Source organism: Zea mays, chromosome 3, assembly GCF_902167145.1.
Source record: "Zea mays cultivar B73 chromosome 3, Zm-B73-REFERENCE-NAM-5.0, whole genome shotgun sequence".
NCBI classification, from domain to species: Eukaryota; Viridiplantae; Streptophyta; class Magnoliopsida; order Poales; family Poaceae; genus Zea; species Zea mays.
This window is the reverse complement of record NC_050098.1, coordinates 177,497,450-177,520,849: the sequence shown is the minus strand read 5'-3', so window position 1 is coordinate 177,520,849 and position 23,400 is coordinate 177,497,450. Positions and strand designations below refer to the sequence as shown.

Genomic DNA, 23,400 nt, shown 5'->3' with positions numbered 1-23,400 from the left:
AGTATTGCTTTAAATATATATAGGTGCAACAAAATATATCACGATAGTGGAAAAGTTCAGTTAGAATTTGTGAATTCTAAACACCAAAAGCAAACTGGCATGGACAGTTGGCACCTCTTTAGGTAGAGTATCCATCACATCTTTGAGAGTAATGTCATCTGGTTGTTCCGTAATCTTCAGCCATTTGTTTCCTTTTCCCCTCATTATCTAATAGCGGTGGAGTAACTGGAAGTACTGCTGCTTGCAAGCCTCCTCTTTGCGTCAATGTTAAGAATTGGTGGTAGCTTCCTCTGTTATATATAACCTCTCTCTTCACAAGAAAGTTACCTTAAAATACAAAAATGTCACATTAGCGTAGTGGGATATGTTAAATATAAATGAAGCTAACAATTTATTCTTATTAAGGTAAATTTTGATGGCCTAGTTAGCATTCTCTATGGTATAATTTATGAGGCTGCAAACTTTAACATCATTCGCTTACATGTTATCAGAAAGTAAAAAACCAGAGGTGCAAAAAAATGAAGATATGACAAGATGTGTAACATTGACCAATTATTTTATTGCATTAAGTTGAGCTATAGAACAAGTAACATTTATATATAAACATTAAAATACCAAAAGAAAAGAAAACAATACATCTACATCAACAACTCTAAGCGTCGATGCAAACCTAAGAAGTTTGAGAGAATGGAAAACTGAAACCCAGTAAGATAAGATTCTTTTCAACTCATGATTCTGTCAGAAACATTATATATACGGAACACTTATGCAGTATGAAAGTTATAGATCCACCGAGGGCAACAATTTTCATATAAGAATCGTCTTCATCTGAGGCCGTATGAAAAAGATACAAATTTTCTAAGATTGGGCCTTGCTGCACATGGGTCACATCTATCAGATCCATCTAAGCGTTGAGTCAGCATACCACATCAGTACCAGTTCAGTAAACACCCATTTGAATCTAGATGAGACCCGAACTAACTTCAGGGACTTAAATAATGCATTTTGATATTTTAGGGGCTTATATGACACCTACAGGACTGAAGCGTCCCCAATCCTCTGGGACTCAAATGTGATACAATTACTAGTCCCAGGAGGCTAGTAAACACATTTATACATCAGATGATTACAGATCTGCTTAAATGACAAACCTATAAAGGTGGCGAACAACTTTAAGAGTTGGTCCACAACTCGGGACATATCATCAGAGTGGGGCTGAAGCAGCCCGATATACGCAGCGAAGCAAATCAGCGGTCCAACAGCCACAGGCAAGGTTGGGAACAGGCATAACTCTTACCCGATCTCCTTTTTCTAAAAAAAATAAATAAGCAAGGGTGAGTACAAACGTACTCAGCAGCCCACCTTCACCCGCGGAATGGGGAAATCAGATATAATGCATGGAATATGTGGAGCTCAGGATATTTGCAGAAACAACAATACTTTATGCAGGGTTGTTTTTAAAAAACATTTTGTATTTTGCAAAGCGCATCCTCTCCAAAAGGAGTAGGAAGTTTTTCAGTATTATAATAAAATCCCCTGGACTAAACCATCCGGGTATCTCAGCAGTTTCCCACTGGTTTTCCTTTTAAAAAACAGCTACTGGACTTCCCGTCCACCATAGCTCACGGCTCAACCGCCGAACCTTTTAAAAACCATTTTTCTCAAATGCACCCTTTTTTGAAAACAAAACATTAATTGCCATACCATACCAGACTCGTCCATTCCTGTGGACACGGACTATTCGAATAGGTTTTCAACTCTGCGCAGAGGTGTACACTTTACCCACTAGTCCGGCTCTGCGATCTCATAGCTAGTGAGACCCGAATCCGAATCTCTTTCTTTCCTCGCACGTCCTAACCTTAATGGTTATACCGGAAGGAGTCAGGCCACCGCCATGTCCAAACCGGACAAAACATTCCCCCTCCTTATCCTCCCGGTGCTCCCCAGCCTTCATAACCCTGGGGTTGGACCGTACGAGTTCAGATTGAGCGACTGCCCACACAGTCTCGAGTGGTTGTACTTATCATGAGTACAGGTAGTGAAAGATGACAAACCGGTCCTTATGTGAGGGGACAATCCTTCTGCTCACGCCTAAACCAGCTGAGCCAACACCTTAGGCCCTCCCCTAAACCAGGGAGTCCCTGATCATCCCTACTCAAAGGTGATAAGGGTGAAAACCCTTCATCATACACATTTTGAAAAGCATTTTCTTTTGAAAACTCACACCTTTTCTCAAATCATTTGTAACAAATATATTAAGGATTGATTGCGGCAAGCGGCTTGGGTGGCCATAATAACTTGTCTCAAAATCATATCATGCATAAAATAACAGGCTGAGGGTTGTGGTTGAAAAATCATAGGTAATTTATGCATCAAAGGGATCCAGTGAGCTTGCCGTGCTTATCCGGCGAAGGGGGAAGAAGAGCTCGCGGAACTGGCTTCTAGCTCCTGGCGTAGACTTGTAGATCTGGCCTCCATGAGACAGTACGAACGCTCCGATAACTATGCAACATGAACAAGCAAACATACAAACAAGCAAGTATACCAACAAATATTTAGTATAGTGGTCAGAATAGAGATATATGGATGGGTAGAGTCTTGAGTAGAATCTGTGTCTTGTGGTGTTGAGATACTACTAGTGGTGGAGCGGAGGTGCTTACCAGGAGGGTGGACTGGAGGCGAAGCGACACTATGCGTGTAGCCGGTAGAGCGGAGTAATTGAGTGGGTGGGCGTTTGCCTTGGCTGAGGGTGTTGAGTGTGTGTGGAGAGGGAGAGGGTAGCTGGGTGTATTTATAGCTGGGTGTATGTGGTGTAGCACAGTGAAGTTCACTGTTGGTGAGAATAGTGACGAATGAATCGTCTGACTTAGTCTGAACAGAGAGATTATAGGCAGAATATGGGATAAGAGTATTTTAGGAGTTTTCTGGATTATGAACCATGCTTATGGGATGACATGGTTGGATAGGGAATAATTCGATAAGAATTTAGAAACGAGAATTATTGGAATCTGAGTTTGGAAGCCTGGTTCGAAGGAATCTCAAGTTAAGCGTGCTCAACTTGGAGAAACCTAGAATGGGTGACCAGATGTGAAGTTCCCACTGGAAGGAAAATCACAGTCACCGGAGTTTGTAAAACTGGAATATGGGTCTGGCTGGTCTTAGGTGGACTGAACAGCATGATGGATGAGTAGTTGAAATTTGGGGTGATCGGATGATCGATGAATAGTAACGGTGAATACTAACGGTAAATAGTAACGGTAAAAAGTAACGGTAAAAAGTAACGGTAAAAAGTAACGGTAAATAGTAACGGTAAAAAGTAACGGTAAAAAGTAACAGTAAACAGTAACGATAAAAAGTAACGGTAAAAAGTAACGGTAAATAGTAACGGTAAAAAGTAACGGTAAATAGTAACGGTAAAAAGTAACGGTGAATAGTAACGGTAAAAAGTAACGGTAAAAAGTAACGGTAAATAGTAACGGTAAAAGTAACGGTAAATAGTAACGGTAAATAGTAACGGTAAATAGTGATGGTGAATAGTTCGTATGAACGAACGATGAACGATGGATATGAACTATGAACGAACGATGAACGATCGAATGATCGAACGAACGAACGATCGGAATTTCGGCAGCATAACGGCAGGAAAAAGATTATTTGGACGAACGAACGGACGAACGATCGAACGATCGGACGAACGGACGAACGAACCATGAACGATCGAACGAACGATCAAACGATCGGACGAACGAATGATCGGAATTTCGGCAGCATAACGACATGAAAAAGATTATTTGGACGAACGAACGATCGAACGATCGGACGAACGGACGAACGGACGAACGAACCATGAACGATCGGAGGAACGATCGAACGATCGGACGAACGAACGAACAAACTAAGAACAGGGGGACGAACGATCGAAGAACGACCGAACGATCCTTGTGCTAGTGTGTGCTTGTGTGGAACATGGAGTGGGTGTGTGGGGGGGGGAAGAGAGTTGCCATGAAATGGCTTGGGGTGGGATGAGAGGAGGCCCTTGCCCCTCTATTTATAGCCATGGTGAGGGGATTAGGGGGAGGGATGAGAGGATTAGTGGGAGGATGAGAGGATTAGTGGGAGATTAGCATGGATTTGTCTTATATGAGTGTAATTAGCTTGTAGAGCTCAACGTATGACACCGGAGGCATACGTATACGTATGAGCATGAAGAAAGTTATGAAGAAAATATTTATAGGGACTTGAAAAATGATTCTGAAGGTATTTCTCAAGAGGAAAATACTTGGAGATATATCGGTGGAATATCTGGGCAATATTTCTGGAAAGAACTTGAGGGGGGTCACTGAGGAAATATTTGTAAGATATTTTGAGGAGGATTTTGGAGAGAATATAGACCACTATATTTTATTTGTTGATATCAACTCGCAAACAAACATTTTGAAATGAAATTTGAAATTCATTTTGAATTTAGAGCAAGTTTGAGAAAATTTCAGGATTTGAATTTTTGGGATGCTACAAATCTACCCCACTTAAAAGGAATCTCGTCCTCGAGATTCGGCTTAGAAGTGTTATGGGTATAGCTTTACTTCAGCTACATATCTTCACTTTGCAACTCTTCGAGGAGATGTAACTTCAACAAAATCTGGCCCTTGCGGAGCATCCGGCTCCTGATTGCAAACGCTGATTCTGGCTACTCAAGATCATCTTCAGGCTTCTAGGTTTCGCTTGGCAGCTAGCTTATTGAAGAAGCATTGATGCCAACACACAAACCTTCTTCTTGCGAACTTATCCATGGGTACCTTCCTTGATGGCTCTTCTAGTGCTTCATCAACGGACCTTGGGTAACCACTTCTCATCCAGAAACTTATAAGCTTCGATGATCTGGTCCTCCACAAGCTTGCTATAGGCCTTCTTCTTTTTCTCCATAGCAGGAACCTTGCTAGAACACTACCCCACTTAAAAAGAATGAGGGTAGAACTCTTGAATCTTAGGGATTTGAACTCCTTGAAGTACCTCATAACAAGGGTGTTACGGGGCCTTCTTCTGCTGTTGCTGCTTGAGCAGGCTACGGAGAGATGACTGACACGGGGTTGATTCTGGGAGAACCTTCTTCTTATCTTCTCTTCGCTATCTTCTTTTCTCTTCTCACTTTTCACTGCCTCTTTCTTTCTCTTTGCTCTTCCCACTGGAGGATTCTATCAAAGAGTATTACCATCATACAGAGGAGGAAACCGAAGACTATGAACCATGTACAACAGTCTTCAACCCAAGAATCACCAAACATTGTGATCTTAGGGGCGAGGGAGTGGGAAATGGGGTTGCTTGCGATTATGGCAGAGGGGATTTATCTGGAGTGTGCTTTGCTTTGAGCGAGATGGGAGTTGAGGGAGCTGGTGGGGGGTTTTATAGGCGAGTGTTGGTGTTTGGTTGCGGAGTAGTGGTGATGGAGCAGGTGACACAAGGTAACAAGTTCGATGGATGGGGGATGGTGTTGCTGGCGGTAATGGCGGCGGTGGGTGCACTGCAAAAAGGGCATAGGGCGGTGGTAGTGCGCATGGAGGCAGGGCACGCGTGCGGGGAGCATGGGTGAGTGGTGGGGTCAATGACCCTGATGTTTGTGGTCTCTGGTTCCAAGAATCTTTGCCTCTCTGTATGGTAATAACTCCTTTTGTCCTCTTTTCCTGTTTACTTTGACTCACGGCCAGTGCTTTGATTCTCACGGTCGGTCCTTTTGACTGAGCGACAGGATAGGTTCCTCTGTAGCTTATTGCAGGCTTCAAGGGTAAGCTTTCCGGTATCTTCTTAGGTAAGACACTTTTCTCTTGAGATGGGTTAAGATGAGAATGGAAGCATAAGGTAAGGATTAGCTCTAATTTGTGATCTATGTTTTTAGAGAAAACCTTTCTTAAAAAGGAAGAAAACACACGAGCTCAGCAATGATAAGCACAAACAAATCAAATGTTTTGAATAAGGGAAGGATAGAGTTTTTCCAAAGCACGAACTACTCAGATTCGGGGGCTAAGCAAAACTACTATTGCTTGGCTCCTGAATTGAGAACTATGCTAACCAGGACTTATGAGCACTAACGTTAAGCATCACATATGCACTCAAAAGGGGAGAAAACATCAAGCGAAATTCATTTTGAAATGCCCTAGGGGGCCACACAATTAGAGTTTTTCAAAACAGAGTCTACACGATTACCTCTCATACATGCAGGGCTCTAGCCAAAGTGAAGAAAAACTTCACTACCCAATGCATGCAGAGGACTGGGCATAACTAACTCAGATCTGGCAGCTTCTCTTTTGGCAAGGCTGGCGCACAGCTTCAATCTGAGACATCTCCTGGATGGGTCAAGAGGGAGCTGGTGTTGATGATTTCTTCTGGCGGCGACTGAGATGGCAAGACGCGGTCAAACTCTTCTTCAAGCTCGACTGGCTCTTGTAGCTCCTCAGAGGGCGGCGGTGCTGGTGGGGTGCTTGCAGCTTCTCACGGGACGGTGCTGGAATCTTCTTCATGATGAGGGGCTCAAACAACTCCGGCGGGGGATCTTGGGAGGATTCGGGGTGCTCTTGCTTATCCATAGCCTGAGGGAAGACTGGAATTCCTTCCAAGACTATGGCTCCTTCCGGTAGTTCCCAAGCCTTCTTCTCTCCTCTGATAGAGACCGGGTGACCTTCAAGAATCTGGGGGTCTTCAGCTTTGATGGGTTGAACAGGGTTGGATGAAGCGGGCTCTTGGATCCGCAGGGCTCTACGTTGGTTATGGGTGACCAAGTAGGCCTCCATCAACTTCTGGACGTGCTCATCCTTGGCTTGCTTCAGGGCTTCAACAGCAATGACTTCACGACTTTCCAATGCAGTTGCACGGGCTTGAGCTATGGTGAGATCCACATGGAGCTTACGGTTGAGCTTCTTTGCAGCTTCTGCTCGAGCAATCATCTGACGGTGGTGCCGAGCCAAGAAATCATACCGTGCATCTAGGGTGAGCAGGTATGCAGTGAGGTACATGACTGTGGGGTCGTTCTCAAGCAACTGCTGACCTTCCAATGCACGCATTCTGGCCATCCAAACTGGACGGTTTCTCTGAAAGGGCGGAAAGAATCTGAGCGGGGTGTCGGCCACTTCTTCTTCATAGATCTGACACAGGGCCCTCAATGCCTTGCGAGCGACGACTTGGCAGGTGTCTTTGAATCTGTGTCCAGCAGCAGTGACACTCCATTCCACATGGTGTGGACTGGATCCAATGTATACAGTCACGACACACTTCTCTGTGCCATGCTCGACGAATTCACGACCATCATACTCTGGCTGGCTCCTGATTCCGAGGCGGACTGTGCATGCGCTCAGCAACTTGGGGAAACCATCTTCATTCTGGCAAAAGCTGGTTTGGCAACAAACCTCCATCTAACTTCTGAGAGAAGGAAAGGGGGAAAGCATTTTTGAAATGAAGGGATGAGAGCAAGAATTTTTTTTAGAAAATAGTTTGGACTCAAAAACTTTTGGATCAGGCTAAGGGTTACGTCCTACGGCCAACCTAACAGCTCTGATACCACCTGAAGCGTCCCCAATCCTCTGGGACTCAAATGTGATACAATTACTAGTCCCAGGAGGCTAGTAAACACATTTATACATCAGATGATTACAGATCTGTTTAAATGACAAACCTATAAAGGTGGCGAACAACTTTAAGAGTTGGTCCACAACTCGGGACATATCATCAGAGTGGGGCTGAAGCAGCCCGATATACGCAGCGAAGCAAATCAGCGGTCCAACAGCCACAGGCAAGGTTGGGAACAGGCGTAACTCTTACCCGATCTCCTTTTTCTGAAAAAAAATAAATAAGCAAGGGTGAGTACAAACGTACTCAGCAGCCCACCTTCACCCGCGGAATGGGGAAATCAGATATAATGCATGGAATATGTGGAGCTCAGGATATTTGCAGAAACAGCAATACTTTATGCATGGTTGTTTTTGAAAAACATTTTGTATTTTGCAAAGCGCATCCTCTCCAAAAGGAGCAGGAAGTTTTTTAGTATTATAATAAAATCCCCCGGACTAAACCATCCAGGTATCTCAGCAGTTTCCCACTAGTTTTCCTTTTCAAAAACAGCTACTGGACTTCCCGTCCACCATAGCTCACGGCTCAACCGCCGAACCTTTTAAAAACCATTTTTCTCAAATGCACCCTTTTTTGAAAAAAACAAAACATTAATTGCCATACCATACCAGACTCGTCCATTCCTGTGGACACGGACTATTCGAATAGGTTTTCAACTCTGCGCAGAGGTGTACACTTTACCCACTAGTCCGGCTCTGCGATCTCATAGCTAGTGAGACCCGAATCCGAATCTCTTTCTTTCCTCGCACGTCCTAACCTTAATGGTTATACCGGAAGGAGTCAGGCCACCGCCATGTCCAAACCGGACAAAACATTCCCCCTCCTTATCCTCCCGGTGCTCCCCAGCCTTCATAACCCTGGGGTTGGACCGTACGAGTTCAGATTGAGCGACTGCCCACACAGTCTCGAGTGGTTGTACTTATCATGAGTACAGGTAGTGAAAGATGACAAACCGGTCCTTATGTGAGGGGACAATCCTTCTGCTCACGCCTAAACCAGCTGAGCCAACACCTTAGGCCCTCCCCTAAACCAGGGAGTCCCTGATCATCCCTACTCAAAGGTGATAAGGGTGAAAACCCTTCATCATACACATTTTGAAAAGCATTTTCTTTTGAAAACTCCACCTTTTCTCAAATCATTTGTAACAAATATATTAAGGATTGATTGCGGCAAGCGGCTTGGGTGGCCATAATAACTTGTCTCAAAATCATATCATGCATAAAATAACAGGCTGAGGGTTGTGGTTGAAAAATCATAGGTAATTTATGCATCAAAGGGATCCAGTGAGCTTGCCGTGCTTATCCGGCGAAGGGGGAAGAAGAGCTCGCGGAACTGGCTTCTGGCTCCTGGCGTAGACTTGTAGATCTGGCCTCCACGAGACAGTACGAACGCTCCGATAACTATGCAACATGAACAAGCAAACATACAAACAAGCAAGTATACCAACAAATATTTAGTATAGTGGTCAGAATAGAGATATATGGATGGGTAGAGTCTTGAGTAGAATCTGTGTCTTGTGGTGTTGAGATACTACTAGTGGTGGAGCGGAGGTGCTTACCAGGAGGGTGGACTGGAGGCGAAGCGACACTATGCGTGTAGCCGGTAGAGCGGAGTAATTGAGTGGGTGGGCGTTTTGAGAGCACCTAGAGGGGGGGTGGTGAATAGGTGATCCTTTGAAATATGACAACTTAAGCCACAAAACTTGGTTAATCATTAGCACAATAATTGCCAAGTGGCTAGATCGGAATCCTCAACAAAACACAATAACCAACAAGGATCAATCACAGAGATGACACGGTGGTTATCCCGTGGTTCGGCCAAGACCAACGCTTGCCTACTCCACGTTGTGGCGTCCCAGCGGACGAGGGTTGCAATCAACCCCTCTCAAGCGGTCCAAAGACCCACTTGAATACCACGATGTTTTGCTTTGCTTATCTTTATCCCACTTGCGAGGAATCTCCACAAATTGGAGTCTCTCGCCCTTACACTTAAAGTTCACAAAGAAGCACGGAGTAAGGGAGGGAAGCAACACACACAAATCCACAGCAAAATGCGCACACACACGGCCAAGAATCGAGCTCAAAAGACTATCTCAAAGTTCTCACTAGAACGGAGCTCGAATCACTGAGAATGACAAACGAATGCGCAAAGACTGAGTGTGGATGATCAAGAATGCTCTAAGGTTGCTTGGTCTTCTCCTCCATGCGCCTAGGGGTCCCTTTTATAGCCCCAAGGCAGCTAGGAGCCGTTGAGCACAAATCTGGAAAACCATTCTTGCCTTCTGTCATCGGGCGCACCGGACAGTCCGGTGCACACCGGACACTGTCCGGTGCCCGATTTCCTTCCTTAAATAGCGAAGCCGACTGTTGGCGGCCTTGGAGCCGTTGGCTCACCGGACATGTCCGGTGCACACCGGACAGTCCGGTGCCCCCTTCTAGCCGTTGGCTCGGCCACGTGTCCCGCGCAGATCGCGCGGCCGACCGTTGGCCCGGCCGACCGTTGGCTCACCGGACAGTCCGGTGCACACCGGACAGTCCGGTGAATTATAGTCGTACGTCGCCGGTAAATTCCCGAGAGCGGCCAGTTCGCCCGAGTCAGTCTGGCGCACCGGACACTGTCCGGTGCACCACCGGACAGTCCGGTGCTCCAGACCGAACAGCCTTTTGGCTGTACACAGCCAACTTTTCTCTGACTCGATTTCTCCTGTTTCAAGCACTTAGACACAATACATTAGTCTTCAAAACAATGTACTAAGGCTTAGAAACATACCTTTACTCTTGATTTGCACTTTGTCCATCCATGGGTATAGATTCACATTTAAGCACTTGTGTTGGCACTCAATCACCAAAATACTTAGAAATGGCCCAAGGGCACATTTCCCTTTCAATCTCCCCCTTTTTGGTGATTTATGCCAACACAACATAAAGCAACTAGAACAAGTGCAATATCACTTCAAATAAAACTCAAATTTATTTTGATTCAATTTTGGCATATATGGATCACTCTATGCCACCACTTGGTTTGTTTTTGCAAATCAAAACTCAAATTCCTATCTCTAAGTCAAAACCACTTGTAGAGACATAAAGAGAGGTTTTCCAAAGAAATTTGATCAAGGATTTCAAAAAAACTCCCCCTTTTTCCCATAATCAACACTTCTCCCCACAAGAGGCCAACTTTTGACATAAAAGACAATAAAAGAGTTTTGTCAAACCAAAAGCTCTAATCTACTATTTTCAAAATTTCTCAAGTGGTAGCTGATCCATTTATCGCTTTGGCCTTTATTTTCTCCCCCTTTGGCATCAAGCACCAAAACGGGATCAATCTTGGCCCTTTAACCCCATTGCCTCACCAAAATCTTCAATTAAGAGCAAATAGGCAATAAGAGTTAAAAGATGAACTTGGAAAAGTTACTCTTTTCATCGGAGTGCATTGGAAGTCTTGCATGGTCCAAGTCCACCTTTTCCCTTTTAATTCTCCTTCGAGACTAAAACAAGCAAACTCAAGCATATGGTTAGTCTCAAAGGGTCAAGTTGTAACACATCTCCCCCTAAAACTGTGCATCACTTTGCAACGGACTTGTGAGGTCCAGGGAGTGTTTGTACAACTTGAGCACCATACTAAACAACAAAATGCAAAAAGGAACATGATCAAAAGCATAAATACATGTATGCTACAATTCAATCCAAGTTCCGCGAATCTAAGACATTTAGCTCACTACGCAGCCTGCAAAAGGTCTTCTCATCTAGAGGCTTGGTAAAGATATCGGCTAGCTGGTTCTCGGTGCTAACATGAAACACTTCGATATCTCCCTTTTGCTGGTGGTCTCTCAAAAAGTGATGCCGGATGTCAATGTGCTTTGTGCGGCTGTGCTCAACAGGATTTTCCGCTATTCGGATAGCACTCTCATTGTCACATAGGAGTGGGACTTTGCTCAGATTGTAGCCAAAGTCCCGAAGGGTTTGCCTCATCCAAAGCAGTTGCGCGCAACACTGTCCTGCGGCAACGTACTCGGCCTCAGCGGTGGATAGGGCAACGGAGGTTTGTTTCTTAGAGTTCCATGACACCAGGGACCTTCCTAAGAATTGGCACGTCCCCGATGTACTCTTCCTATCGACCTTACATCCAGCATAGTCGGAATCTGAGTACCCAATCAAGTCAAAGTTAGACCCCTTTGGATACCAGATCCCGAAGCAAGGCGTAGCGACTAAATATCGAAGAATTCTCTTCACCGCCACTAAGTGACACTCCTTAGGATCGGATTGAAATCTAGCACACATGCATACGCTAAGCATAATATCCGGTCTACTAGCACATAAATAAAGTAAAGAACCTATCATGGACCGGTATGCTTTTTGATCAACGGACTTACCTCCTTTGTTGAGGTCGGTGTGTCCATCGGTTCCCATCGGAGTCTTTGCGGGCTTGGCGTCCTTCATCCCAAACCGCTTTAGCAAGTCTTGCGTGTACTTCGTTTGGGAGATGAAGGTGTCGTCCTTGAGTTGCTTCACTTGGAACCCAAGGAAGTAGTTCAACTCGCCCATCATTGACATCTCGAATTTCTGCGTCATTACCCTGCTAAACTCTTCACAAGACTTTTGATTAGTAGAACCAAATATTATGTCATCGACATAAATTTGGCACACAAAAAGATCACCATTGCAAGTCTTAGTGAAAAGAGTTGGATCGGCTTTCCCAACCTTGAAAGCATTAGCAATTAAAAAGTCTCTAAGGCATTCATACCATGCTCTTGGGGCTTGCTTAAGTCCATAGAGCGCCTTAGAGAGCTTACACACGTGGTCGGGGTACCGTTCATCCTCGAAGCCAGGGGGTTGCTCCACGTACACCTCCTCCTTGATTGGCCCATTGAGGAAAGCGCTCTTCACATCCATTTGGTACAACCTGAAAGAATGGTGAGCGGCATATGCTAGCAAGATACGAATTGATTCTAGCCTAGCCACAGGAGCAACCGTCTCCTCAAAGTCCAAACCTGCAACTTGGGCATAACCTTTTGCCACAAGTCGAGCCTTGTTCCTCGTCACCACCCCGTGCTCGTCCTGTTTGTTGCGGAACACCCACTTGGTTCCCACAACATTTTGCTTGGGACGAGGCACCAGTGTCCAAACTTCATTGCGCTTGAAGTTGTTGAGTTCCTCCTGCATGGCCAATACCCAATCCGGATCTAGCAAGGCCTCCTCTACCCTGAAAGGCTCAATAGAAGAGACAAAGGAGTAATGCTCACAAAAATTAACTAATCGAGATCGAGTAGTTACTCCCTTGCTAATGTCACCCAAAATTTGGTCGACGGGATGATCCCTTTGAATCACCGCTCGAACTTGGGTTGGAGGTGCCGGTTGCGCTTCTTCCTCCATCACGTGATCATCTTGTGCTCCCCCTTGCTCACACGCCTCCTTTTAATGAACCTGTTCATCGTCTTGGGGATGCACTGTTGTTGAGGAAGAAGGTTGATCTCGTTCATCTTGTTCCTGTGGCCGCACTTCTCCAATCGCCATGGTTCGTATAGCGGCCGTCGGAACATCTTCTTCATCTACATCATCACAATCAACAACTTGCTCTCTTGGAGAGCCATTAGTCTCATCAAATACAATGTCGCTAGAGACTTCAACCAAACCCGATGATTTGTTGAAGACTCTATACGCCTTTGTATTTGAGTCATAACCTAACAAAAACCCTTCTACGGCTTTGGGAGCAAATTTGGAATTCCTACCCTTCTTCACTAGAATGTAGCATTTACTCCCAAAAACACGAAAATACGATACATTAGGTTTGTTACCGGTTAGCAGCTCATACGACGTCTTCTTGAGGAGGCGGTGAAGGTAGACCCTGTTGATGGCGTGGCAAGCCGTGTTCACGGCTTCCGACCAAAAGCACTCGGGGGTCTTGAATTCTCCAAGCATAGTCCTCGCCATATCTATGAGTGTCCTGTTCTTCCTCTCTACCACACCATTTTGCTGAGGTGTGTAGGGAGCGGAGAACTCGTGCTTGATCCCCTCCTCCTCAAGGAACTCTTCCACTTGAAGGTTCTTGAATTCGGACCCGTTGTCGCTCCTTATCTTCTTCACCTTGAGCTCAAACTCATTTTGAGCTCTCCTTAGGAAGCGCTTGAGGGTCCCTTGGGTTTCAGACTTATCCTGCAAAAAGAACACCCAAGTGAAGCGGGAAAAGTCATCAACAATAACTAGACCATACTTACTTCCTCCTATGCTCAGATAGGCGACGGGTCCGAAGAGGTCCATATGTAGCAGCTCCAGGGGTCTTGATGTTGTCATCACATTTTTGGTGCGTTGAGAGCCTCCCACTTGTTTCCCTGCTTGACAAGCTGCACAAGGTCTATCTTTTTCGAAATGAACATTGGTTAAACCTATCACATGTTCTCCCTTTAAAAGCTTGTGGAGGTTCTTCATCCCCACATGTGCTAAGCGGCGATGCCACAGCCAGCCCATGCAAGTCTTAGCCATTAAGCATGCATCTAGACCGGCCTCTTCTTTTGCAAAATCAACTAGGTAAAGCTTGCCGTCTAGTACACCCTTAAAAGCTAGTGAACCATCACATCTTCTAAAGACAGACACATCTACATTTGTAAACAAACAGTTATATCCCATATTGCATAATTGACTAACAGATAGCAAATTATATCCAAGAGACTCTACTAAAAACACTTTAGAGATAGAGTGCTCATTTGAGATTGCAATTTTACCTAACCCTTTTACCTTGCCTTGATTCCCATCACCGAATATTATTGAATCTTGGGAATCTTTGTTTTTGACGTAGGAGGTGAACATCTTCTTCTCCCCCGTCATATGGTTTGTGCATCCGCTGTCAATAATCCAGCTTGAACCCCCGGATGCATAAACCTGCAAGGCAAATTTAGGCTTGGGTCTTAGGTACCCAACTCATGTTGGGTCCTGCAAGGTTAGCACAAATATCCTTAGGGACCCAAATGCAAGTTTTGTCTCCCTTGCATCTTGCCCCTAATTTTCTGGCAACTATCTTCCTATCCTTTCTACAAATAGCAAAAGAAGCATTTAAAGCATGATATATTGTAGAAGGTTCATTTACTTTCCTAGGAACATTAACAACATTTCTCCTAGGCAAATTATGAACAGCATTTCTCCTACCAACATTTCTATCATGCACATAAGAAGAACTAGAAGCAAACATGGCATGAGAATCAAAGGCATTATATGCATTACAACTCCTATAAGCATTTCTAGATTGTCTCCTATCATGGTACATAAAAGCATGGTTCTTTTGCACACTACTAGCCATAGGGGCCTTTCCTTTCTCCTTGGTGGAGATGGGAGCCTTATGGCTTGTCAAGTTCTTGGCTTCCCTCTTGTAGCCAAGTCCATCCTTAATTGAGGGGTGTCTACCAATCGTGTAGGCATCCCTTGCAAATTTTAGCTTGTCAAATTCATTCTTGCTAGTCTTAAGTTGGGCATTAAGACTAGCTAATTCCTCATTTAATTTAGAAATTGATACTAAATGATCACTACAAGCATCAATGTCAAAATCTTTACACCTATTACAAGTTTCAACAATTTCTACACAAGAATTAGATTTACTAGCTACTTCTAGTTTAGCATTTAAATCATCATTAAAACTTTTTAACTTAGCAATAGTTTCATGACAAGAAGATAATTCACTAGAGAGCATTTCATTCCTCTTAATTTCTAGAGCAAGAGATTTCTGAGCTTCTACAAATTTATCATGTTCTTCATACAACAAATCCTCTTGCTTTTCTAACAGTATATTCCTATCATTCAAGGCATCAATCAATTCATTAATTTTGTCTACCTTAGTTCTATCTAATCCCTTGAATAAGCATGAGTAATCTATCTCATCATCATCACTAGACTCATCCTCACTTGAAGAAGCATAAGTACTAGTATTAGGAGTGCTTACTTTCTTCTCCCTTGCCATGAGGCAAGTGTGACGCTCGTTGGGGAAGAGGGATGACTTGTTGAAGGCAGTGGCGGCGAGTCCCTCATTGTCGGAGTCGGACGAGGAGCAGTCCGAATCCCACTCCTTGCCAAGATGAGCCTCGCCCTTTGCCTTCTTATAGTTCTTCTTTTTCTCCCTCTTGTTTCCTTGATCCTGATCACTATCATTGTCGGGACAGTTAGCAATAAAATGACCAAGCTTACCGCATTTGAAGCATGAGCGCTTCCCCTTGGCTTTGGTCTTGCTTGGCTGTCCCTTGCGACCTTTAAGCACCGTCTTGAATCTTTTGATGATGAGAGCCATCTCTTCATCATTAAGTCTGGCCGCCTCAATCTGTGCCACCTTGCTAGGTAGCGCCTCCTTGCTTCGTGTTGCCTTGAGAGCAAGGGGTTGCGGCTCGTTGATCGGACCATTTAAGGCGTCGTCCACGTACCTCGCTTCCTTGATCATCATTCGCCCGCTAACGAATTTCCCAAGAACTTCTTTGGGCGACATCTTGGTGTACCTGGGATTTTCACGAATATTATTCACCAAATGAGGATCAAGAACGGTAAATGACCTTAGCATTAGGCGGACGACGTCGTGGTCCGTCCATCGCGTGCTCCCGTAGCTCCTTATTTTGTTGATAAGGGTCTTGAGCCGGTTGTATGTTTGTGTCGGCTCCTCGCCCCTTATCATCGCGAACCGTCCAAGCTCGCCTTCCACCAACTCCATTTTGGTGAGCAAGGTGACGCCGTTTCCCTCATGAGAGATCTTGAGGGTGTCCCAGATCTGCTTGGCATTGTCCAAGCCGCTCACCTTGTGATACTCGTCCCTGCACAAAGAGGCTAGCAACACAGTAGTAGCTTGTGCATTTTTATGAATCTGTTCATTAATAAACACAGGGCTATCCGAGCTATCAAATTTCATTCCACTTTCCACAATCTCCCAAATGCTTGGATGGAGAGAAAACAGATGAGTACGCATTTTGTGGCTCCAAAATCCGTAGTCCTCTCCATCAAAGTGAGGGGGCTTGCCAAGTGGAATGGGGAGCAATTGAGCATTTGAACTATGCGGGATGCGCGAATAATCAAAAGAAAAGTTTGAGTTAACCGTCTTTCGTCTATCGTGGTCGTCGTCGTCCTTTTGGGAGGAGGAAGATTTGTCGCTGTCGTAGTAGACAATTTCCTTGATGTGCCTTGTCTTCTTCTTCCTCCCGTCTTTTCTTTTGTGGCCCGAGCCTGAGTCGGTGGGCTTGTCATCATTGGGCTCGTTGACGAAGGTCTCCTTCTCCTTGTCGTTGATCACCATCCCCTTGCCCTTAGGATCCATCTCTTCGGGCGGTTAGTCCCTTTCTTGAAGAGAACGGCTCCGATACCAATTGAGAGCACCTAGAGGGGGGGGTGAATAGGTGATCCTTTGAAATATGACAACTTAAGCCACAAAACTTGGTTAATCGTTAGCACAATAATTGCCAAGTGGCTAGATCGGAATCCTCAACAAAACACAATAACCAACAAGGATCAATCACAGAGATGACACGGTGGTTATCCCGTGGTTCGGCCAAGACCAACGCTTGCCTACTCCACGTTGTGGCGTCCCAGCGGACGAGGGTTGCAATCAACCCCTCTCAAGCGGTCCAAAGACCCACTTGAATACCATGATGTTTTGCTTTGCTTATCTTTATCCCACTTGCGAGGAATCTCCACAAATTGGAGTCTCTCGCCCTTACACTTAAAGTTCACAAAGAAGCACGAAGTAAGGGAGGGAAGCAACACACACAAATCCACAGCAAAATGCGCACACACACGGCCAAGAATCGAGCTCAAAAGACTATCTCAAAGTTCTCACTAGAACGGAGCTCGAATCACTGATAATGACAAACGAATGCGCAAAGACTGAGTGTGGATGATCAAGAATGCTCTAAGGTTGCTTGGTCTTCTCCTCCATGCGTCTAGGGGTCCCTTTTATAGCCCCAAGGCAGCTAGGAGCCGTTGAGCACGGGCGCACCGGACAGTCCGGTGCACACCGGACACTGTCCGGTGTCCGATTTCCTTCCTTAAATAGCGAAGCCGACCGTTGGCGGCCTTGGAGCCGTTGGCGCACCGGACATGTCCGGTGCACACCGGACAGTCCGGTGCCCCCTTCTAGCCGTTGGCTCGGCCACGTGTACCGCGCAGATCGCGCGGCCGACCGTTGGCCCGGCCGACCGTTGGCTCACCGGACAGTCCGGTGCACACCGGACAGTCCGGTGAATTATAGCCGTACGTCGCCGGTAAATTCCCGAGAGCGGCCAGTTCGCCCGAGTCAGTCTGGCGCACCGGACACTGTCCGGTGCACCACCGGACAGTCCGGTGCTCCAGACCGAATAGCCTTTTGGCTGTACACAGCCAACTTTTCTCTGACTCGATTTCTCCTGTTTCAAGCACTTAGACACAATACATTAGTCTTCAAAACAATGTACTAAGGCTTAGAAACATACCTTTACTCTTGATTTGCACTTTGTCCATCCACGGGTATAGATTCACATTTAAGCACTTGTGTTGGCACTCAATCACCAAAATACTTAGAAATGGCCCAAGGGCACATTTCCCTTTCACGTTTGCCTTGGCTGAGGGTGTTGAGTGTGTGTGGAGAGGGAGAGGGTAGCTGGGTGTATTTATAGCTGGGTGTATGTGGTGTAGCACAGTGAAGTTCACTGTTGGTGAGAATAGTGACGAATGAATTGTCTGACTTAGTCTGAACAGAGAGATTATAGGCAGAATATGGGATAAGAGTATTTTAGGAGTTTTCTGGATTATGAACCATGCTTATGGGATGACATGGTTGGATAGGGAATAATTCGATAAGAATTTAGAAACGAGAATTATTGGAATCTGAGTTTGGAAGCCTGGTTCGAAGGAATCTCAAGTTAAGCGTGCTCAACTTGGAGAAACCTAGGATGGGTGACCAGATGGGAAGTTCCCACTGGAAGGAAAATCACAGTCACCGGAGTTTGTAAAACTGGAATATGGGTCTGGCTGGTCTTAGGTGGACTGGACAGCATGATGGATGAGTAGTTGAAATTTGGGGTGATCGGATGATCGATGAATAGTAACGGTGAATACTAACGGTAAATAGTAACGGTAAAAAGTAACGGTAAATAGTAACGGTAAAAAGTAACGGTAAAAAGTAACAGTAAACAGTAACGGTAAAAAGTAACGGTAAAAAGTAACGGTAAATAGTAACGGTAAAAAGTAATGGTAAATAGTAACGGTAAAAAGTAACGGTAAAAAGTAACGGTGAATAGTAATGGTAAAAAGTAACGGTAAAAAGTAACGATAAAAGTAACGGTAAATAGTAACGGTAAATAGTAACGGTAAATAGTGATGGTGAATAGTTCGTATGAACGAACGATGAACGATGGATATGAACTATGAACGAACGATGAACGATCGAATGATCGAACGAACGAACGAACGATCGGAATTTCGGCAGCATAACGGCAGGAAAAAGATTATTTGGACGAACGAACGGACGAACGATCGAACGATCGGATGAACGGACGAACGAACCATGAACGATCGGACGAACGATCAAACGATCGGACGAACGAATGATCGGAATTTCGGCAGCATAACGGCATGAAAAAGATTATTTGGACGAACGAACGGACGAACGATCGAACGATCGGACGAACGGACGAACGAACCATGAACGATCGGACGAACGAACGAACAAACTAAGAACAGAGGGACGAACGATCGAAGAACGACCGAACGATCCTTGTGCTAGTGTGTGCTTGTGTGGAACATGGAGTGGGTGTGTGGGGGGGGGGGAAGAGAGTTGCCATGAAATGGCTTGGGGTGGGATGAGAGGAGGCCCTTGCCCCTCTATTTATAGCCATGGTGAGGGGATTAGGGGGAGGGATGAGAGGATTAGTGGGAGGATGAGAGGATTAGTGGGAGATTAGCATGGATTTGTCTTATATGAGTGTAATTAGCTTGTAGAGCTCAACGTATGACACCGGAGGCATACGTATACGTATGAGCATGAAGAAAGTTATGAAGAAAATATTTATAGGGACTTGAAAAATGATTCTGAAGGTATTTCTCAAGAGGAAAATACTTGGAGATATATCGGTGGAATATCTGGGCAATATTTCTGGAAAGAACTTGAGGGGGGTCACTGAGGAAATATTTGTAAGATATTTTGAGGAGGATTTTGGAGAGAATATAGACCACTATATTTTATTTGTTGATATCAACTCGCAAACAAACATTTTGAAATGAAATTTGAAATTCATTTTGAATTTAGAGCAAGTTTGAGAAAATTTCAGGATTTGAATTTTTGGGATGCTACAAGGACCTGTGGTAAATTTCACTCATCCTAGAAAGAATGGAATCCTGAGGTTCAAAACTTGTCCAGAAAAGAAGGTAAATGTAGTACTGGAGACACCAACTTTTCGTGTGGGATCCGTCTGTCAAAGAAATAAGTCCCCAAATGCACCCACTGCCAAGCAACCCTAGTCATCCATGTCCACAGTCACTCTCATCCACACACCTCTGGTTGTTTGTCTGATGAGTAAAATAATATTTTGAACTTGTGTAGAACTGTTTCGATGCAACTATTGCTTCTACGAACCAGCACGTGGGAGGGGCACATGCATAATTTCAAAACTAATTTGGCCCCAATACTTGATATTTACATTTTTTTGTCGGGACAGAGGGAGTACTTAGCAAATTTAGAGACATGGAACCGCAGGCCTTAGGGGACCTAAGAGATCCCCGAACAAGTTCAGGGACCATCCATACACTTACACACAAACTCTGAAGATGTGTTCCAGAAAATGTTATTAACAACTTTTTCTTAAAAATGCTTTCAAATAATTATATTTTCGATAGTTTTAAATAAGAAATGCTTAGAAAAGTTTAAAGGAAAGAATGGAAGGAGTACAACATATGAACTATTGTCCCTAAACATACTAACTTCATGCTCTTACATGATATTAGCTATGGATCACATAAATTGAATAAGTTCACAGGCTAAAACAGTAATGGCTGAGAGTGGGATGTGGTCTCATATTTGAAGCAGCTGACAAGTGACAAAGAGTAATATAATGTTGCTACTACACTAAAAAATAATTGAGTAGATGATGCATACTGAATATGTGTCGACAGTGGAAGTACAGAATGCCCAACGATCACCTGAAGAAATAAAGAACATGTCAGAAATGAGCAAACTAAACAACTAAGCATAATCCATACTAATAAGCAACATGATGCATACTGGTTTCGGTGCTTCAAGTTTCATTTGAAGATCTACATGGAAAAATGTGAACACAAGATGATGTTGGGGTGTCAAAAGAGCAGGTAGGCTGATTTTAACTTTATCTTGGTAGGAAGCCATTCTTGTTCCAACAGCAATCTGTGTATGGCCCCACTTCTGTAGCTTCATATTCCGCTCCCTAGGATGAACAACCTGGAAGCCCACGTCTCTAATGGATAAGGATGTTTGAATAGACACCAACATTCAACATCAGGACAAATAATTCAGCAGGCAAACCTCTAATGGAGGCTTTCGGATGTCAGAATCGTCCTTTCTCAGTTCCACTCTAACAAACAGGTTTCTTTTGCGGCTCAAGCTAACAGTCAACGGGTACACATAGAGGCAATGAAAAAGTTGTGAAAACGGCTCACTTCGGGTCAGCATCCGAAAGTCAAAAGCTTCAAACTGCAATAAGAAAGTGCATCTCCTCTAAGCAGAACAACATGAATAACACAAGAATGTATCACAAATAAACAGAAAAGTGTTGTCCTATATGACCAGTACCCAACCACTTACATTGTCACCATTCTCAGCATTAGAAATGATTCCATTATGATGAGCATCTTTCTGGGCAATGGCAATAGAATTCATAAAACTGTGAATCCCATCAAAGCAACTTCTGTTGCTTCTGCCATTATTGATGTCACCAGCATCATTCAAATCATTGGCCATGCTTCCGCCTTCAGAAGTGTTATCCACATCATTGTGGCCACCATGAAGTTTTTCCACTTCTAATCTCAATACACCTTTCACTGGTTTATGTACTTTCCGTTTTGGATCCTATAGGAGACAAAAGTTATAACTATTTAGCATAACAAATTACAAATATTAACTGCATGTGCTGCACTAATCCTTCTTACTTGGAGGGAGTCCACTATATAGCTTTCCTTCACTTTGTTTAGGTTTGATATCTCTACAATAACTGAGCTTCCACTCGAGTAATGGTTCACTTTTCCATCTAAAGTAAGCTTTAAAATAGGGTCCACAATACTATCTTGAGAAGTTGATCCTGGTAAACTTGTTGCTAAAGGACTGCTAGGATAAGCAGCATCACTAAGACCACCCGCATGGTTACCTTCAAACAGAGGAATCATGGCCCATGCAAATGACTCTTTACAAGGCATAATTCGAGACCATACTTGCAGTTTTTGCTTCTCTTTCTCAGCTAAGTGCACCTGACAAAGAATGGGTGCAGGAATAATATGAGAACACGCAATCAATGTAGGCAGCACAACACTAATATTATAATGAATAACACTTTTTAACTTACAGGGTCTTTACGAGAATAAACAGAAGGTGTTACTCCCCCTTCTTTAGTAGCAGCCTTTTACAATTGCATCAAAAGGCAGTCTAATGGTGAAGGTGTGTCCAATGAAAAAATGCCTCGACGATCCAAAGAACCCTGAGCCTGTTAAGCCCAGAGGAAGTTAAATGATCAGTAAGAATAGAAATTTGATTAGTGTAAACTTAACATTGTTAACATGCTACAATATTCTATATATGCAGATATAAAACAAGAAGAAGAAAGCAACTGGCGCTGAGAGCTTACATCCTGCATATCTGTTGGAAGTATGTGAAAGTAGAAGTCTTCTGACAGTTTTTCTCTTCTATCTCTGTTATACAAGGAAATCGTTCCACTGAAAGGTTCTAAACGCACATGATAGATCATGAAAACAGAAAGTCAAGATTGTGCAGTTGAGTGTAAATGAGATAAATTACAGTAAAGAAGTTAAGAAGCAATCACAAAATATTCTAGTTTTGCTCACCAACTAATCCAGCTTGGAATGACAAAGATAGTACCTTGATAGTTATCTTCAAGCCACTGTAATTAGTACAAAACAATTTAAAACGGGATTAATTAATAACCATTGATCACCAGAAGAAGGGGTGGGGAGAGAGAAATGATGGATGCATTGGTTTAGTCTGTGGGCTGAAGCAACCTGTTGCTTATTGCTGGTATACTTTCTGGCACCCTTTGGCCAAATATCAAAGACCTCTCATTCTCCCAATCAAATGCAGGCTCATATGCTGGCAGTGGTGACAGACTACAGTGCTGAGAAAAACACAGATGATAAAGATATTGTTAATGTTCAACACCAAGATGAGAATTGATACTGATTGCAATAACTTGGAGGAAAAACTGTCACATGAGAGCTTTAAAGAATAAAAACACATGGTATGTTATTTCAAAAGGCTTAAAATGATTTTACCAGTCTTCAAATTGTGTGTTCGAAGCATCGGAATGATTGTGTGTTCGAAGGGCAATGGGCTGGTGTTCATACTGTTTTGCAGGTTGTGGCCAATGAATGTACCCTTTGGTGTGCTGCGGGTGCCTCTGCTCTTCAGGAGCTCCTCACTCGCCAACCTGCTCTTAGGGTATAATTTGGGTCGCTGGTAGCTATGTGGCCTGTGTAGGTGTGTGTTTCTGTAAAGTGGCTGTTTTTGGGGGCTGTTGATGGGCATGCGCATTTCTGGTCTTCTTTGTACCCGGTGCTGACTCTTCAGTCGCCCCGTTTCTGTTTGTCTCATTTCTTAATG

General features: G+C 44.1%; 1 protein-coding gene across 1 annotated transcript; it reads right to left on the bottom strand.

Annotated features, from left to right (window-relative positions):
- Positions 1 to 20,579: 20,579 nt before the first annotated feature.
- On the bottom strand, positions 20,580 to 22,031 carry LOC103652376 (guanine nucleotide exchange factor SPIKE 1). Its single transcript, XM_020550964.3, has 5 exons — positions 21,723 to 22,031; positions 21,379 to 21,642; positions 21,100 to 21,267; positions 20,824 to 21,015; positions 20,580 to 20,741 (listed from the first exon to the last, which is right to left on the bottom strand). Exons 1-5 carry the CDS (start codon positions 21,984 to 21,986, stop codon positions 20,580 to 20,582), a joined length of 1,050 nt encoding a protein of 349 aa, XP_020406553.1. The 5' UTR covers positions 21,987 to 22,031.
- Between the last annotated feature and the right edge of the window lie 1,369 nt (positions 22,032 to 23,400).